This window comes from Antechinus flavipes, chromosome 6, assembly GCF_016432865.1.
Source record: "Antechinus flavipes isolate AdamAnt ecotype Samford, QLD, Australia chromosome 6, AdamAnt_v2, whole genome shotgun sequence".
NCBI lineage: Eukaryota > Metazoa > Chordata > Mammalia > Dasyuromorphia > Dasyuridae > Antechinus > Antechinus flavipes.
The window spans coordinates 237677701-237690840 of NC_067403.1; the positions used below are offsets into that span (position 1 = coordinate 237677701).

General features: G+C 40.8%; 1 protein-coding gene across 3 annotated transcripts in view; it reads left to right on the forward strand.

Annotated features, from left to right (window-relative positions):
* ALKBH3 (alkB homolog 3, alpha-ketoglutarate dependent dioxygenase) overlaps positions 1-11461 on the forward strand; it is a 45917-nt gene extending 34456 nt beyond the window's left edge. For all 3 annotated transcript variants that reach the window (XM_051963941.1, XM_051963942.1, XM_051963940.1), the window contains 2 exons: positions 8016-8114; positions 8736-11461. In XM_051963941.1, coding sequence (XP_051819901.1) covers positions 8016-8114; positions 8736-8837 — 201 coding nt within the window. In that variant the 3' untranslated portion in view covers positions 8838-11461. The remainder of the gene's footprint in view (positions 1-8015; positions 8115-8735) is intronic.
* The last annotated feature ends 1679 nt before the right edge of the window (positions 11462-13140 follow it).

A 13140-nucleotide genomic window follows, 5' to 3' on the forward strand; every position in this document is an offset into this window, starting at 1 on the left:
TCACTAACAGATGCCCATTAAGAATCAACCAAAAATATAAAGAAAGGAGGACAGAGTGAAATAAACTTAATTTTAGTTTCATTCTCTGACCTCATTATATTTGATGGTGATTTTTTTTCTTAGTAGAAACCTTGAGCTTATTGTTCATGACTCTGGACAGATGCTCTGGTAGGAATTATAAGTTTCTGTGCACAGGCACTTGTGATGTTTTTATAAAATAAAATTAATATGGTGCACTTATACCTTAAAATATTTTCTTAGACTTTCCTTTCTTAGAAGGTAGTAATATACTTAGAAGATATACACATATTAATAGAACTGCAGTGTGAGTGAGATCATATTGACTCTCATAGATCTTGTTGTCTACTAAGACCCATAGATCTTTTTCAGATGAACTGCAGTCTAAACATCTTTTTGAATCTTTATTTTTGAAGCATGTAGTGCTTTCAAGTGAAGATGGGAAAGATTCTGCCTTCTGAGGGTGTGCCAAAAGTCTTAGAGCAGTTTTAAATGACTAAAATCCCAAAACTTTAGGAATAATGAGCTAGAGAGAAGAATCTAACCAAGATGGGCATTGAAATCATTCTTTGTGAGGAATGGTTAAAGGAACTAGAAATGTTTAACCTGAAGAAGGGAAGTCTAAGGGGGAAACAGGAGAGCTGTTTTCAAATATTGTTTAGAGCCGTTCCAGAGAGGCATATGTAGGCTTAGTATAAGGAACCACTTCTAAAAAATTAAGTCTCCATGGGAGGTAGTCCCACTAGGGGCATTCGAGCAAAGGCTGTATGGCTTCTACCCAGGAGTGTCCTTGGGGGGGCCTCCAGGGCAGCTCCTGATTGGACTAGTCACTTCTTGAGGGTCCTGGAAGCTCTGGGATTTTTTAATCCCTTCTTCAGATTTACCTGTCTCTGGAATTGGGAAAATTTCAAGATTTCCCAGCACAGTGTTGTATGTGTTGAAAAGCATCAATATGGGGCTTTCATTTTGAACTGTGAAGCCCTCTTGAAACTAGGAACAGACATGGAAAATTTCATTCTTAGCCATGTTTTTTTCTGATCATATTTAAGAAAGTTCTGAATAAATGAGAGGACTGTTTTTTTTCCACCTAGCCTTGCTTAATGATTGCAAATACACATCTGTAAACAGTCAGAACCAAGGTTTCCACTGTTCCTTGTCCATTTATCAGTGGGCACTGGCCCTTCTGTGCCTTTAACTGTTGCTTTCGTCAGTGGAAAGAGGCTGTCCGCCATCTTGTCTGAAGTGGGCCGGATAGTTTATATTCCCATTAAACTTTGGCTTCAGAGGATGAAGCATCTGTGAGTTATTTGAGTGTGATTTATCGTGTGACGTTGTGTACATTGGAGAGAGGTGCATTCTTTAACCAGGAGATTCTGAGAAATAAAAAGGCATTTGAGCCCTGAACCAGAATTAAGTGCTAGGCCTTCCTTTTGCCAGTCACTTGGTAGAGAACCTGGCCAGTCATCTCTCCTTTCTGAGCCTCAGTTTCCTCCTTCTTTAAAATAAGGGAGCTGGACTATATAACTTTGCAGCCCCAACGCTCTAGGATTCTAAGTAGGAATAAGCACTGTAAGAATTCTGTAGTTCAACAGCTGTACCACGTCTTTCTACCTTTCTCATGAGTTTAGACCTTTGCTTATTAGAAATAGTTTCCCCAAGAACACACTGTGTATCTTTGTCTGCTATATTTGCCACATTGAGCCAGAAGTGTCTAAAATTAATAGGACCCATTCATCCCACTGGACTTATAAACAATGGTGAGCATAAAGAGAAAAAATTATAAGAGAACAAGGTCATGTACAATTCATGGATGTGACTAGAAGCATTCTTAACCAAACAAGGGATAAAAATGTTTATTAAAGATAAAATATTTTCAGTGACCTGAAATTAAAAGGTTTATGCATTAATAAAATCAGTTACAGTCAGGATAAGAAGGGAAGGCATGAATTGGGGGGGAAACTATTTGGGTGAAGTATTTCTGAGCAGGGTCTAGTATCCAAGATGTCACCGTGTCCTTTTAGAATTTGAGAACTAGGATTTCAAGTGGTCATTGGGACTAAGCCCTAACTGCCAGGAATCCTTTGTAACATATCCGACAAAGAGTCGTTATCCAGCCACTGCTTGAAGACTTCCAGGGGGCACTCTCCCCCCCCATCCCTTAGGCAGCCCATCCCACTTTTGGACTGCTTTTGTGGTCAGGAAGTGTTTCACGACATTGAACCTAAACAGCTCCGAGGCCAGATTAACAGTTTTGTCCCTTCTGCAAGTGTGACAGCCCTCTAAATACTTGAACATCGTTATCTGTATCTCAGTCAAGTCTTCTGTAGCCTAAATATCCTCAATTCCTCCTGCATTAAATACTCCAAGCCTTTCATTGTCCTTATTGTTCTCTGGACGCTCTGCGCCTTATCAATGTCTGCTCAACCGTGACGCCGCAGACTGAATATCCTGCTCCAGATGAGGTCTGATCAGGGCAGAGGACTCTGGGAATATCCCCTCCTTGTCTGTGTTCTTGATGGAGTCCAAGATCACTTTCATTTGTTGTCTGCTACATCACACTGCTGATTTTTGTTTAACTTGCTTTCCATCAGAACCCCCAGATCTTCTCAGAGCAGTGACTGTCTGTGTTCCCCCTTTCTTGGGAAGTTGATTTTTGATGCTAAGATATAAGACTTTACCTTGATCCCTGTTGAATTCCGTCTTATTAGATTCAGTCCCGCCCCCTAACCTGCCAGAATCCTTTGGAGCATGACTGTCATTCCTTGTGTTTGCCATCTCTCTCAACTTTGGGCCAGCTGCAGATTTGAGGCGCATGCTTTGTCCCTATCCGAGTCATTGGTAAATGTGTGAATTAGCCCAGATCCCTTAACTGGGAACCATGGGCAGGTATTCTTTGAGCCCAGCCATTCAAACTCTTCTGAATCCATCTAGTCGTGTTATTATCCAGGCCACATCTTGCCACCTTATCCACAAGAAAAAGTTTAACAAAAATTGAAGTCGAGTTGGTCCATAGCATTCTCCATCCCCTGATTTTGTTGTCTTGCCTGGAAAGGAAACGAGCTTCGTCTAGTGTGACCTATTCTTGATAGAGCCAGAGCCCCTGTCACTCCTGCCCCATTCTCGATGTTCAGCAACCATCAGCTTCAATGGTGCCCTATAGAAATTTCCAGGAAATTGAAAATCAAGCTCGCTGATTTATGATTTATAGATTTTCTTCTCTTCCCAATTTTGAAAATGAGGACATTTGCTATTCTCCAGCTTTGTATTCTTCCCATTTTCCCACATTCTTTCAGATGTTAATGCCAGTGGCTCAGCAGTCGCACCTACCGGTTCTTTCAGGATTCAAGGCTTTTGTTCATTTGGGCTGGGTAATTTTAATTCTAAAGGGGCAAGTAGTTTCTTCTTGTATTGGGTCCTTAGTTATCTTGGTTGTCAGCTCTCTACTTTGGTAAGGGACAGGGAATACCTGGGATCTGTGATTTCATGAACACGGGAAATTGCCCGTCCCCCGGGGCAAGTTGGTGTCTTTGCTAATTAATAATCCTAGAGTTTCCTAGAGCTCTTTCTACTACATCTGTCTGCCTCTTGTATATGGAGTTTAGACAAATAAATAAGACCAAGAACCATTTCCAAATGGTTAAGTTGTCAAAGGATATGAATAAACAATTCTCAGATGAAGAATTATAAACTATTAACAATTTTTTCTGATTGCCCTAACTCATAATATCGAAAATTTCTATTTAAAAATAAACATGAAAACAAATCAAAACAATGTTGAGATTTTACTTCACAACCAGCAAATTGATGAAAATAACAAAAGATAGAAATAATAAACATTGTGTAAGGGCCGAAGAGAAATAGATCTACCAATAATTGGCTGGTTGAGCTGTGCAAGCAGTTTGGAATTATGGCTTAAAAAAAACATAAGGGACTAAAAATGTCCATCAGAGATTCTGTTCCTAAGCATATACCTCAAGGAGATCAGGGCAGCAAGCATTTTATTACTATGTGTCAGATAGCAGAAGTTCCGAGAATAAATTATGGCTGGTCTGACTCCATGGAGGTTCCAAAAAGAGTTCACCAGGAGGAGAAGAGGGTCAAAGTGATGGAGAGAGAGCAAATGAAGTCCAGAGTGAACCCTGAAAATGAAGGTTTCTGGAGGTGTTTGCTAATGGGAGAAGGATTGAAGGGCAAAAGGAGGGGCAGGTGGAGCTTGGTTTCAAAGTCTGGACAGCAAGCATGGGAATAGAAAGTCTCACGTACCAAAAATATTTATGTATTGCTTTTAAAAAATATTTTTATTAAATATTTCTCAATTACATTTAAAAAATTTTTCAGTTCCCAATTCTTTCCCTTCCCTCCTCTACCCTTTGAGAAAGCAAGCAATAGGTTACAGATGTGAAGTCAAAGCACCACTTTTTTGTGGTAGCAAGAATCTGCAAAAGACAGGTTCCCTCCCGTCTATTGGGGAATGGCTAAACAAATTGGGATAGGTGAAAGGGAGGAAGCCCTCTGCTGCATAAGAAACAGCAGAGAAGCCCGGCAGAAGGAAAAACTGAACACGGCCCATAAGTAGGTGACCATTCGTGACCCCATGGGAGACCTCGGGTGGCAAGGTCTGGGTGAACTCTTGAGGCACAGCCAGGGTGTTACTGAAATTGTGTTTTCTCTTTTTAAGTTCTTTGTTCCACAGGGAGAGCTTGTGAGGGAGAGGAAAGGGACATTTGGAAATGGAGCTGATGTAAAAACAAGATAGTGACAAAAATTTTAAAACACCCTTGTGAAAATCCATCAACAGAAATGGAACTGATTAAACGGCTGCTGCTTTGTCAGTGCTGATTTTTTCCCTTCATGTGTGAAATTCTCCTTGGCTTAAAAAATCTCTTGTTTTATCCACGAGCATTTATGGTTCTCCTTCCTTGTTCTGCTTTGTGCTTCAAAGATACAAATAGCCAAAAAAAAGAGGAAGATTCATCCATCACCTAAAAATTAGTCCTCAATTGTTCTCCATGCTCCAGTTGCAGTTTCTGAGCTTGATTTCCAGGTTGCCTGCTTTTTGCACACACCCCCATTCCTGTTTATTCAGTCTACATGTTTACCAGTTACCATCCGCTAGCTTCCAGCTGCCTTGAACCTTGCTCCAGCAGTTTTCTTGTCTAAATCGAGCAGCCTTGGATTCCCCTAATCTCACAGATGACGCACTCAGCTTTTGCTAGCTTTTCTCCCATAAAACATAAATGTTGGTGTCTGACGTTGTTCTTTGCAGCCTCGTGTTGGGGAATAATCAGAGATAAAATCAGGCTGCCATCAGGTAGGGTAATCTGCCCACTACTTCTGGATGGCACATAGGTCACATGGGGTATTTGGGGACTAGTTAATCCCTATCTGAGGTAAGAGGCGTGCATTGTCCAGAGTCAATCAATAAATGAAAAAATAACTTCAGTCATCCGGTTCACTTCTATCTGTGATTTGTGGTTTTGCTTTCCAAAGCTACTCTTAAGAGGGTTAGGGGCCTGAAACTTGGGCTGTTTATCCAAATGTAATATTGTTTGGGTTGTGATTTTTCTGGGAGAAAGAATTATAAACGGTGAAGCAGACATTCAGGGTAGCCCCTTATATTCACAGCAGAAAAGCTTATAGACCAGGGACCTCCTAAGAGAAATAATTGACCTCCCCTGAAACCTCGGGGACAAATAAAAGTTGCTTAATTCACCATCTCTTCACTTTCTGCTTCTGTGAAAGAGAAATAACACCAACTGCCTCTCACTATGTTATGTTGTGAAGTCTCTTAAAAATGACATACGTAAGTCTCCTTTGAGATCCTTGGAAGCAAGGAACAGTGTTAATACAAAGTATTGTCATTATGGGCTTCCAGGAGTTAGTGGTAGATTTCCAAGAGCTAGAACAGCTGGTGTCACCTGGTAGTAGGCTACACCAGCTTTTGTGAGAGAGAGAGAAGGCAGGAGAAAGATCCTTTGGGACGTTGGACGAAGAAGAGAATTCTCAGTGGTCAGATAACTTAAGAGAACTAGTTGACTTTCTTTGTTGACTGTTAAAAGATGAAATGTCACCTACTGGTGTTCCATTGGACAATTCATTTTCTTGAGTATGCTTTAATACCAAAAGCAAAGAAATGATGACTCAATTCTTTAGGGCTTTAGGTTTTGCAAAGCACTTGTCTCACAAAAGTCTGTTGGAGTAAATCTTTTGTGGGGAGTGCTTTCTTTCTTCTTTTTTTTTTTTTTATCATAGCTTTTTATTTACAAGATATATGCGTGGCTAATTTTTCAGCATTGACAGTTGCAAAACCTTTTTTCCAATTTTTCCCCTCCTTCTCCCCACCCCTTCCCCCAGATGGCAGGTAGCACAATACATGTTAAATATGTTAAAGTATATGTTAAATACAATATATGTATATATGTCCATACAGTTATTTTGCTGCACAAGAAGAATCGGACTTTGAAATAGTGTACAATTAGCCTCTGAAGGAAATCAAAAATGCAGGTGGAAAAAAACAGAGGATTTGGGAATTCTATGTAGCGGTTCATATTCATTTCCCTGAGTTCTTTTGCTGGGTGTAGCTGGTTCAGTTCATTACTGCTCTATTGGAATTGACTTGCTTCATCTCATTGTTGAAGAGGGCCAGGCCCATCAGATTTGATCATCATATAGTATTGTTGTTGAAGTGTACAATGATCTCCTGGTCCTGCTCATTTCACTCAACATCAGTTCATGTAAGTCTCTCCAGGCCTTTCTGAAATCCTCCTGCTGGTCATTTCTTACAGAAATTCCATAATAGTCATATACCACAATTTATTCAGCCATTCTCCAATTGATGGGGATCCACTCAGTTTCCAAGGAATAAGTCTTTACAGGGAGCCTTGGAGAGTGGTGCTCTACTCAAGATCACACAACCAGGAGGCAGAGCCTGGACCGAAATCCACAGTTGACTTTCTGACTCCCATTATACTGTAATTGAGCCTTGTTGGTTTTAGAGAGTTCTTAGGTTTCTTTGGTCAAAGTGGGCTCTGCTATAAAACTGTTAGTTTTGGCCATCTTATAAAATAGCCATTGCGTCTAAAGGATGGATGATGGATGGAATTTTTCTTTTTCCTTTTTTTATTTTTTCTCTTTTTTATTATAGTTTTTTATTTACAAGATATATGCATAGGTAATTTTTCAGAATTGACAGTTGCAAATCCTTTTGTTCCAACTTTTTCCCTCCTTCCCCCCACCTCTTCCCCCAGATGGCAGGTTGACCAATACATGTTAAATATGTTAAAGTATAAGTTAAATACAATATAAGTATACATGTCCATACACTTATTTTGCTGTATAAAAACAGTCAGACTTTGAAATAGTGTACAATTAGCCTGTAAAGGAAATCAAAAATGCAGGTGGAAAAAAATAGAGGATTTGGGAATTCTATGTAGCGGTTCATATTCATTTCCCTGAGTTCTTTTGCTGGGTGTAGCTGGTTCAGTTCATTACTGTTCTATTGGAACTGATTTGGTTCATCTTAATTGTTGAAGAGGGCCACGTCCATCAGAATTGATCATCATATAGTATTGTTGTTGAAGAATATAATGATCTCCTGGTCCTGCTCATTTCATTCAGCATCAGTTCATGTAAGTCTCTCCAGGCCTTTCTGAAATCTTCCTGTTGGTCATTTTTTACAGAATAATAATATTCCATAATATTCATATACCACAATTTATTCAACCATTCTCCAATTGATGGGCATCCATTGAGTTTCCAGTTTCTGGCCACTACAAACAGGGATGTCACAAACATTCTTGCATATACAGGCCTCTTTCCCGTCTTTAAAATCTCTTTGGGATATAAGCCCAAAGGGTCAAAGAGTATGCACAGTTTGATAGTTTGTTGAGCAAAAGGATGGAACTTTTCTTTTGGCTTGCCGTCATTTGTGAGATCTGTCTTCTTGTTATTCTTATCACACATGCAAATAATTTGATTCACTTAATGCTATTTCTCAGGAAGAGAATGGAGACTATACATATGTGGAAAAAGTAAAGATACCCTTGGATCATGGGACCTTGTTGATGATGGAAGGAGCCACACAAGTTGATTGGCAGGTAAGAATATAGAAGCAGAATCAGTAGCATCTCTTGTACAATTTCTCAGATGTCATCTAGGACTCTGAATTTAGGAAGTGCCATAATTTCATAATGATTGAGGCATTAAATTGACATCATATCAAACTTGATAATGCTTATTAATCACTGCTGATAGGTTTTAATGTTATGTACACAGCTTTAGTCAAAAGGTATTTCAGGCCAAGTTCTCTTTAAAGTGTCAGAGGGCTAGGAAATAAATGCTGGTTCATTTACCACTTAGAGGATAAATGTCTCACGTTGCTTTTGGATTATGTTAAAAAAGACTTGCTAGTTAGCATCCTTCATGTTGAGCTGGGGAGAACAGCAAGAGGTTGAGATGAAGAGTAATGCTTGGGGAAGGCAAGACTATTTCAGTGCTAGAATGCTCTCATTTTGTGGTAGGGGAATATCAGAAGGTGGGGAGGGCATTTTTATGCAAGAGTTCATCATAATTATTAGTTTAAAACTTTTATTATATCCAATTTAGGGAGGTTAGAATAGGAGTGTTCTGATTTCCTTGAAATTACCTTTAATGCAGATATCTATGTCTATAATTAGTTATAAGATATAGTTGTGAATAACTTGTCTGTTTCTCTTTAGCACCGGGTACCCAAGGAGTACCATTCTAAGGAAGCAAGAGTGAACCTGACCTTTAGGACTGTTTTCTCCGAGCCCAGTGGGATGGATTCGAGAGTGACCTAACAAGCTTCGGAGAGAAGCTGTCCTTGGAATGGCCTCGCTCTTTGACATCAGGCATTCCAAGGTGGATGTGGACATTGAGGGCTCCTAGTGAAACAGCTCTGTTGGAGAGGAGAGCCTCGCTGGGGCCTTAGCAGAGAGTTCTGTTAAATGGCAGCAAGCACTTCATGTTTGGAATATGCTTTTTGTGGGAATAGTAATCCCCAGACACACCTCAGACTTGTGGGTTTGCTTTGGGCAGATTAAAATCTATTGTGGTTGTGCTCACCGATTGGCTTTTCTTTTTCCTTCATCTGTATACAAGGACTGTATACAAGGATGGGTTTGTGTCTCTGGGGGCAGACAGCACACGCTTCCCCCGTGACTTGAGAGAAGTTGAGATGTAAATATGTGTCACCATCTCTGGATTTCTCCTCGGTCAGACAGCTGCAGAAATCCAAACAGAGCTGTTTTTTCTGGGCTGCTTTGAAGTTTGTCTTGACTCCTTGACTTCTGTGCTATTGTCCTGGAAGGCTGTCTAGGCAGAGTACACTTTGAATCGCACTGTCCTCCAGACTCTGCTTTAGCTAGTCCCTCAAACCCAAGAACCTCAGGCAGCCGATCCAGTTGGCCCACCCACCGCTGGGCAGTCAGCAGTACATGTGTAACATGGTGAAGAGAAGAATCATTTAGTGTGATGTAAGGAGAAGTAATAGGCTGAAATTCAGGCAAAATAGCAGAGCAAATATCCGGATAGTGACATCTGTTCCTCATAGATTAGTATCCCCTGGAGAGTTGCGCGAGTCATTTAAAGCCAAATCCGATAGAAACCTAGGGAACAAATATCATGCTGGGAGCTCTCCTTCCTGGGGCCTGCTGGGAATGGACTCAATTATCTGAGGATTTTTTTTTCTCCCTCAAATTTCAGTAACCCTATGACTAAGGCTCTTGAGGCCATTACGTCACTGAGGTTCCCAAAACAACATTGGGTTGCTGCCTCTTTTAGTGCATCATAAACACGTGCTTTTGTGAACAGGAGGTCAGGAGAGGTATGCAAGGATATTTCCAAACCAAGACTGGAAAATCTTTTAAGAAAAAGGAAATTAGAGCACCAGCCCTGAAGTCGGGAAGACCTGAGTTCAAATCTGGCCTCAGCCACTTAACACTTTCTAGCTGGGCAAGTCACTTGACCTCAATTGCCTCAGCAAAAAAATAAATAAATAAAAGGAAATTTGTGAGAATAGAACAAGATGAAAGACTTGGCTGTTGTGGAAATAACCTTGTTGTTGAATTGTCTCCTATTTATCCCAGCTGCATTCCATGGACTTGGATCTGTGATCCTGATGCCCAGGTGGATCATAGGGTGAAGAGGGTAGAGGGTGTTTTGTTGAAGGGCAGAATAGAATTCGTTGCTTGCAGAGCTGTGTAGTTTTTCTTTTTGATAGACTCTCACCATTATAGTGTCTGCTATTTTTTCCTTTGGCTTTTATGGAGCACTTTTCCTCCAAGGAATTTGAGCATTTTATAAAATCTGTGCATTATTCTGATATTTTTGAGGGAGCTATGAATGCTACCACATCTCCCCCTCCTGCTTGTTGACAGACTAACCAACATTATCGGAGCAACCTCTTTGGGGATGAGTTAGTGAGTGCCATTGGGAATCACCTCACTCGTTCCCTTGAATGAGCAGACTCTGGGCCCTTGGAGAAGACCCTTCCCATTGTGGAGTCATGACTTCGCATCTTTCGGGCTTCTCACTTGGATCCTGCTGTTGGTAGAGTGATCCCCTACTGGGCAACACTGGAGAGCTCAGCCTCTCACCTACAAGCCCAGGATGAGTCAGCAGTGGGAGGCGGCTCTTCAGAGAAGACTCAGGTGATCTTCCGTGCCTTCAGAGAAGGCCAGTGTCCAGAAGGCAGGAGGGCTTTGAGCTGCTTTATTCTTTCTTAGAAGACAGCTGGAATTTTGCAGCCATTTATGGACACCATTTTTACTGATCCATTTCAGCTTTTGATTTTCCAGTAAGCCACTCCACCCCACGTGAACCCCCTTCTTCCCCCAAAAAGCAAAAAAAACCAAAACAGCTACACAGTGCCCTATTTAGCTGTCATATAGAACAGTAAATGACAATCTGCGGGCCTTAGTCTATTTTCTGCAGAAAAGAAGGAGTTGTTTTCCAACATCAGTCATCTGGAACTAATAATCATTGCATTGGATCTGATCTGAATTTTTGTTTTCAATTGCATTATTGCAATCAGTGTACATATTGTTCTTCTGATTTTGCCCTGTTCTTCCACCGTTTGTAATTTGCTTTGTTTCTCTGAATCCTTCATTTCCATGGGTCCTCGCTGCCAAATTGCATTCCACTACAGAGTTACACTTTGTTTAATCCTTCCCCAGTCAGTGGGTACCCACTCTGGTCGTGGCTTTTTGCTACCACAATAAATGCTGCTATGTAAATCTTCATTAAACACCTCTGTGTGCTGGGTATTGTGCTGTGTGTAGGGATACAAAGAAGTTAAAAAAAAAAAAAAGGTCCTGCTCTCAGGAAATCAGTCTAATGGAATAGATGATATATAAACCGTTATGTATAAATAAGATATGTGAAGAATAAATTAAAGATGAATAAAAGAGAAGGCATTATCTTATTTTGTTATAGCTTTTTATTTACAAAACATGCATGGGTAATTTTTCAAGGTAATGGGTAATTGATCCTTGCAAAACCTTCCATTCCAAATTTTCCCCTAGATGGCAGATAGTCCAATACATGTTAAAATATATGTTAAATGAAGGCATTGTCTTTAAGGGGATCTAGAACATGGGATTTTAATGTTGGCCTAGAAAGCAGAGAGGCAAGGGGAACAGAATTCTGAATGAAAGTGCCTGAAGACAAGAGATGGAGTGTCTGGTAGACACAGGGCACAGGGGAGGCAGTAAGGTGTAGAAGGGCGCCATGCAAACAGGATGTGCTGAAGCCACCAGAGTTTACTGAACGAGGATTAACATGGTCAGAGCTGGGCTTTTAGGAAGATCCGTATGATGGCTGAGGGAAGACAAACCTGAACTGAATGGGGAGAACTCAGTGAGGGGGTCTTTGTAATGGGATGGGCAAGACCTGATACAGTCGGCACCAGCGTGCCCGTTATGGGCCTCTGTGGGACATGCTTAAAGTAGAATCAACTAGACTTAGCAACAGATTGGATACAGGAATAATGGGGAGAAATCAAGGACACCTCGAATCAATTAGACTTAGCAACAGATTGGATACGGGAAGGATCAGGTGAGGAATCAACTAGATTAAGCAACAGATTGGATACAGGAATAATGGGGAGAAATCAAGGACACCTCGAATCAATTAGACTTAGCAACAGATTGGATACGGGAAGGATCAGGTGAGGAATCAACTAGATTAAGCAACAGATTGGATACAGGAATAATGGGGAGAAATCAAGGACACCTCGAATCAATTAGACTTAGCAACAGATTGGATACAGGAAGGATCAGGTGAGGAATCAACTAGATTAAGCAACAGACTGGATACGGGAAGGATCAGGTGAGGAATCAACTAGATTAAGCAACAGATTGGATACAGGAATAATGGGGAGAAATCAAGGACACCTCGAATCAATTAGACTTAGCAACAGATTGGATACAGGAAGGATCAGGTGAGGAATCAACTAGATTAAGCAACAGATTGGATACAGGAATAATGGGGAGAAATCAAGGACACCTCGAATCAATTAGACTTAGCAACAGATTGGATACAGGAAGGATCAGGTGAGGAATCAACTAGATTAAGCAACAGATTGGATACGGGAAGGATCAGGTGAGGAATCAACTAGATTAAGCAACAGATTGGATACAGGAATAATGGGGAGAAATCAAGGACACCTCGAATCAATTAGACTTAGCAACAGATTGGATACAGGAAGGATCAGGTGAGGAATCAACTAGATTAAGCAACAGATTGGATACGGGAAGGATCGGGAGAAATCAAGGACACCTTGGTAGCAGGTGGTTGGTGCCCTGGACAGTAGCAGAGAAGTCAGGAAGAGGAGAGGGCAGGAATAAGGAGTGCAGTTTTGTATGGTAAATATTTGGGAACTTTCTTACTCTCCTTGACCCCTTAGAGTTTAGTCAACAGTTTTATAAGACCGCGGATGACTGGTTAAAGAACTGTTTAAGGCAATAGTAAATGGGGAGGGAGAGGCCGAGTTTTTGGCAATTTTCTCAATAACTCCCAATTGTTTCTCACTATAGTTGGACTAATTTTTCAGCTCCTTGACTATCTTCCTCTATCTTAGAGTATTTCCATCTTTTGTCACTC